This window comes from Cydia fagiglandana, chromosome 2, assembly GCF_963556715.1.
Source record: "Cydia fagiglandana chromosome 2, ilCydFagi1.1, whole genome shotgun sequence".
Classification (NCBI taxonomy): domain Eukaryota; kingdom Metazoa; phylum Arthropoda; class Insecta; order Lepidoptera; family Tortricidae; genus Cydia; species Cydia fagiglandana.
Genome location: NC_085933.1, coordinates 8189586 through 8196328, shown reverse-complemented (window position 1 = coordinate 8196328; position 6743 = coordinate 8189586). Strand labels below are relative to the sequence as shown.

General features: G+C 35.3%; 1 protein-coding gene across 1 annotated transcript; it reads right to left on the bottom strand.

Annotated features, from left to right (window-relative positions):
- Positions 1-481: 481 nt before the first annotated feature.
- On the bottom strand, positions 482-2158 carry LOC134679602 (E3 ubiquitin-protein ligase RNF181-like). The gene is made up of 3 exons (XM_063538555.1): positions 1875-2158; positions 1167-1341; positions 482-969 (listed from the first exon to the last, which is right to left on the bottom strand). The coding sequence occupies exons 1-3, from the start codon at positions 2006-2008 to the stop codon at positions 835-837; spliced, it is 444 nt and encodes a 147-aa protein (XP_063394625.1). The 5' UTR covers positions 2009-2158; the 3' UTR covers positions 482-834.
- Between the last annotated feature and the right edge of the window lie 4585 nt (positions 2159-6743).

The following is a 6743-nucleotide window of genomic DNA, read 5'->3' as shown; positions in this document are numbered from 1 at the left end:
ATGTTCATATTTTTTAATTCCGATTTTAAAAGTTTTAGTGATAAATCAAGTAGGTATGTTTATATGCAAACCTCATGGAAATCAACAAGTGATTGTTTTTAGCGCGCCCCACTAGAGGCGATAGAAATATTCTATAAATCTAACCATTATAGTCAACAGCACAAATTGCCATTCTATGATAATAGAGAGATAGTGCAGTCAAGCTGAAGTGTTCAAATTATCAAATCTTTTTATTCACTAGAAAAGTTGTAACCAAAACGAATGTTTGAAGTAAGAGGTAAGTACAATTCCAATATGTTTTATATTTTTCAACATACCTACAAAAAAGTATAATTACATTATTTCATTATGTTGTATTGTATGTTGCTTCACATACCTAGTAGAGTGTTTAAGCGTGGCTGCTTAAACCTGAGTTATCCTGTTTTTAAGCCTAATTGTTGGGCAAATTGTGTTTAATATAAAATTTAGAATAAAACATGCATTTAAACATATATTATTTTATTAAATATAAAGAATTATACAACTTATTGTACAACCTAAATACACTTAATTGTCAATAGACTGATATGATATGACTGAAATTTATTCCCAGCTGAACTGTAATTATACTAATTATTATTATTAATCCATAACCTTTAAAATATTAATTCATCTAATCAAGACATCACTACTTCCATATCCCAATATGTATAATTATTAAAAAATAAACACTAAAACTTAAATAAAATTTTAAATACCCAGATGGAGCCAGTATAGGCAATGCTATATAGAAATGTAAAGCATGTTTTCATTTGCATGTTATCCAAGTTACCTGCTTATTATTTTTGGATGAAATCAACTAAACATTGAATTATGAAGATTGTCAAGGTCTTCTTTTCGCTGCTCTGCTCTCTTTTTTTCCTTTTTGAATGCTTCATATCCTGTGTGGTCTGTAGGTAGCTCAAATCGGCAAAATGGACATGAATTTGTCTGAAAACACAAGTTTATATGTAATTATATTTGCTGCTGTGGTCAAAAATTACTATTAAAGTAATCTTGATACTTAAATTTAAGTTCTAACAGCTGGTGACAGACAGCATATGAGAATTCTTTATGTTAAGTCACCTACCTTAAGTCATTCTACCCTCATTCACATTCATATACATGTATAATTGAAATTCACTTACTTTGGCTAGCCAGGTCAGAATGCAGGTGCTGTGAAAAATATGTTTACATGGCATTTGTTTAGCCTTCTCTCCTGGATTAAACTTCTTTAAGCATATTGGACAATCCTTGGTAGAATCATCAATTGTAATTTCTGGCAGGTTGTCTACGGCTTCCTTTGCAGCTGGTGGAGGTAGTCTGTAATTATTGCACATATTTATAAATATATTTGAGAGGAAAATAGTCAGTAGAAAAAGGCGCGAAAATATTTTTTTCTACAGGACCCTTCACATCTACATTTTTTTTATTTGCTACCTATTTTTACTGACAAATTGGATCTGTTGAATGTGCCTGAGTATATATAATTATTGCTTCTATTGCTTTGTTAGGGACAAATTAAACAAAAATTACCCCAAATCAAGAGGTATGAATAAGCAAAAGAAACTTATAATTTTAAACAAAAGGTTAGCCAATATTGGCACTTTGGCAAGACACATTTTTGGACTGGTCTATCATTTAACTGGGGCAGTTGGTAAGAAGATATTAAGGTCAATTACAGAGTGATTAAAGGCTGCAATGCATGAAGCAGCGTTGTATTATGTTAGGTAAATAAGAATGTAACATACACATCAGTTATTTCCCCAAAATTCAGCGACCTTCCCAAAATCACCATGCAACTTCGTTACCCATCGCCTCATCCTGAGATAAAACTAATTTAGTTTAATATATACCTCGGCCACTCTCCAGTGAAATTGTCCTCATATAGCCCAAAGTCTACGAGGAATCTTGCCATATGCAGTAGGTGATTTGGTTCCTCTCCTTCTCCTAACTCTCTCCATCCCATTTCTTCGAAGTAACCTGCCATATCTACTTCCTGAATTTGGATGAAGGGCCACAATTTATGAAAACGTTTTGGTGATGGAAATATTAATTTAAATCGTGCCTAACTTTTTGCTTTACGAATTTTATGATTCGTCGTTTTACTTGTTTTGATTTTTTGATTGCCAGCGACGGCCAGCCCATCGACACCCCATACTTTGATAAATTATGAAAGCCCTTGTTACCAACATTGAGGCATAGAAATAATCTTATCGAATTAAAATGACTGCTGTTGCATTTTGGTGGCACATACCATACTTGCTTTTAACATAGACGTATTATACTTACTTTTCTTTAGGTTGGTATGATTGGTAGTAAAACTTCAAACGTCATTTGAATTGTCGTGAACGTGAAAATACGTGGTTATTTTTTATTGTAATTGGTAAAATAACTTTAGCTGTTATTTAAAGGGGGCCAAATCTTTAAGGAAATGTGAAGTTTGTAGTGGGTGTGTAAGAAGACTAACTACTGACGCATTTTTGGCCAAATTTCCAACTTGATCCGAACAGGTCGGTAAACTGATGTTTGTATGCAATATTTTCATTTTTTACTTTGAGTCGTTAACAGTTACTAATTTAATTAGTTTTAGTCGTGTACAATCCATGATTAAAACGAAAATATTTTGTGAATAAAGTATTTTTAAGTAAAAAACTAAGTAACCTATGACACGAATAGTGTACGACCAATTTTATCGATAATCTCTTTATTTCAGATGTCGATTATGGGCAAAGCTGAGGAAAAGGAAATGAGGATTTGGCGTATTTATTTACCTATTCAAAAGCTGAATGGAAACAAGTTCATTTGTGGAAATCATTCTCCATCCAGTGCCTTCAATAAAAAGGGACCAGATTAAAAAAGAATGCGCGCGAATTCAGCATATTGTAATATGCCTACTTGAATAATAAACTATGTTATTTTTATCATGTAAAATAAAATTGTTTATATATATATAATGTTCTTTTATTTTATTAATAGGTAGTACAGTAGGTAAATACAGCAGCACGTATCGCACATTTATCGATATCGATAAACAGTAGGTACTGGAAGTGTCGAGCCCTAGCGTTGTTTTTTTTGTGTTGGTAGTATTGTGTGGTTTTTCTTTTTTTAACAATTATGGCCTGGATGCGAGATCTTTAAGCCTGTATTTGGTGTGTTGGGATATGTACGTTCATAATTCGGTTCGAGGATTGTTCGAGAGTGCCGACTCTTAAAACGTAGTGATTATATGCTCTTTGGCGACGGCAGCGACAGTGGCAGCGACCAGCGACCCAAAAAATGACAGCGCGAAAATGTCATTGTCATAATGTCATAAGAGTGCGTTCTAATAATTTACAAATGTTTACCAACTTCTAAAAATTTGGCCATCATAAGCGGGGGAGGAAACGACCGAACGAGATAGTCTTATGTATCTTTCAGTAGGAGTAGCAGAGAAAGTTCTATTATTGTTTGTCCTTGTCGCAGTCTCACATTTTTTTTATTCCCCGCCGTAAACCGTGCGGTGCGGTAGTCTGTTACGGCTTTTAATTTATAAATGGTTGGTATAATATGGGGTATAACCTATGCTGGCGCCATCTGTAAAATTCTTCGAGCGGTCATCCCTATTGTGTAAAATAGATTAGCAACTCACTGACTCTGAGAGTCTACTATAACATTATACCTTTTATATCTATGCATTATACATGACGATGATGGTGCTGTAAATAGGAAGGCTCGATAAATAATTAATATAATTATTAACCATTGGGTAGACGGGTGTATAAACCTATAAAGCCTACTTTGATTAAATCAGAAATCTAAAATCGATCCGGATTACTTATTACCTCGCAGAGTGGCGATAGCGCCTCTATCTATAACAATGTTAAAAGTAGGTATGGCTTTGTATGGAGATTGACAGTCTCTATTATTCTTGTCTCTGATGAAAGTTAAGATTTATATCATACTACAACTGCACATACATTACTATTCTCACACCTAACTATAGAAACTAGAATAAACGCATTATGACCGCAGATTCAGGGATTTCAGTGACTTGAAATTTTATATATGTAGAACACCTACCATTATCAACCAACGAACATTTTAACTGTAAAAGAAATTAAACATCTACCAACATCCTAATGCTCAGGTATTTTTTATTGTGTAGGTATGTGAATACCTACACCCACAGCAGGAACCACATGGACGAGAGTTGCCAAGGATAGAGAGGAATGGAGAAGGTTGGAGGAGGCCTTTTGCCAATAAATGGCACACAGACAGAAAAAAAAAAACGCAAGAACTGTAGAAAATAATGCAATCTACTGTCTGAAATAAAGGATTATTACTTATTACTATTAGGTATGTGAATCACAACTGATATGCCATATCATATCAGCAACAGCATACAATTTAGGTAAGGACTATTAGTAAGGAGTGTTGGTTGTATGGTATTCAAACCTACCTAAACGTAACAAGCGTAGTAAACAGTTACACGGAGCACTAACGTACCGTCACCAGATAAGGGTATGGTATTTATGAAAGAAACAAGAAGTGTTATTATTATTACGTTGACGGCAGTCTTACTGCGGCCCGTGGCTTGACCGGTTGTTCGCTACGTTCTGTGACACTATTAGCACCTTCTACACCGGTGAGTCGTTGCAGTGTAATTACGTGTGTTGCCTACCTATTTCAATCTTGTGACAAAATATCTACAGAAATAGCATATTTGCTTGCCCACGTCACATTTATATTATGTTTATTATCATATTTATCACATATCATGACAAGACTTTGTAAACTTTATTATCCTAGTTTTTTGCGTTAATATTAATGTTGCACTGGCAGAACTTAAACGTTAATATGAACTTTTTTCTTTATTTGTTCAACTACACTTTGATAGAATATATTTGCAAACATATTGTGAAATATTTGCCAATGATTTAAGACATGATTCTTCACTGTTGAGGTTCTATATTGCTTAATATTTATTATGTTGGACAAAGTTGGCCGAATTGATAATAATCAGCGTCTAAAAATATTTTTTATCGGTCGTTAATCGTGACCTTAGCAAGTGCATGTTGCTACAGTAATTTTAATTACCTACGTCTCTCTGCCTGATCTGTCACTGTGTCTAGCGATGACTTCATCTATTCTACATTCATTATGAAGCCTTCCCATACCTAATATAATCTAGCTACTAGAAAAGGAAGTGACACACTAAAACTACTCAAATCAACAATGTAGTTGTAGTCAAATACTAACTTCCTACTTATAGAATAGACGAAGGTTTATCTCCCACGCTCTTCTAAATAGTAACAACCGTTATACGACGCGCGCTGCATTTCCGATGCACTACTCGCTTGGCACCTTTGGTGGAGCAACCATGGATCTATTCAATGACCCCGTGTTTTTACCGCTATATGTATTTTATATGTATAGATAGATAGAGATAGCCGAAGCGGGTGCATGGCGCATCTATGCGCGTGGGCTCATTCATATTTACGAAGCGGGTGTTCTAGGTTTCCCGCGCGTTGACTCAGTTGCGTACTCTACGTAACGTAGGTACTTATTCGGTATTTATTAGTTGTCTCAAGTTATTATTCACAATTCTGGAAGATTTTGTTTGTACTATCTTATCAAAGATATTATACTCTGATTCATCGCCATCTATATTGTGTGGAGAAGTATGGAAAGTTGATATAAGAACGCGTCAAATTTGCTTCTCCATCTGCAGTCCTCTAGACTAAAAATTACCATATATATATGTAAATCGATTTTACTAATCCGGTCGTTGAACTTTGAATTTTAATTTGTTAATTATATTACAGTCGAGGTGAATAATTTGTTAACGGCTAAATTTAAAATAGCGTTCCCAAAATAAACAACCTGTATAATGCCTTTATACGTTACTTGGATAGGTATTAGATCACGCTCGACCATGGGGCATATTAACATCGCGCTTGGCTAACGTAATAGGTACTATAGCGAGCATTCCATTAAAAGATGCTTGTTTTTTATGTTAAGTAATTGTGTTTACGTCAATAGAAGTACTTATTAAAAGGAAGAGTCTCCGCAGAAGTCATAAAAACCTATTTCACAAATACACTCGGCGTCAAAAAAATCGCACCTCGCCAAAAATTCGTTTCAAGCAAATATAGCTCTTATCTAATGCATTGTACCCTGTCAATATTGGTATCATTTGAAAGCGCAATTAATGAACTTTAAAAAGATAAATCTTCATTGTCCGTAAAAACAACCATCGCCGAACGTAGGCGTTTTGTTTAAAAAAGGGCCGAGATCCAATTTTAATCGGTCCGTTGTTGTGCAATCCGGGACGGGTATAAAATGGAGGGTAAAGGTTAGTTATGGTTTATTCGCTCTCCAGAGGTCACCGAGGTTACTAATGAACCATTACAGCAAAAAAAACCCTTGGACATGGATACCAGTCCAGAAGGAGCAGCTCAAGAGGTGGCACTGCTGCAAACAAGACTATGGCAGTAAGAAGTTGCTGAAAGATTTAACATAAGCGGTTTCCGAGTGCGTTGAGTCTTGCTGGGGTTCCAGGTGACTGGTGGTTACATCAAAAGGCCTGGACCTGGAAGACAACACTGCTCTTCCGCTAGAGACAATCGGTACATTGTATCAAACTCTTCGCAGAACCGTTTCTCCGAGGCTGTTGAGCTGCAGCAGCAGCTTTAAGCAGCTCAAAAAACAGCAGTAAGCATTCCTACGATCGGAAGAAAGCC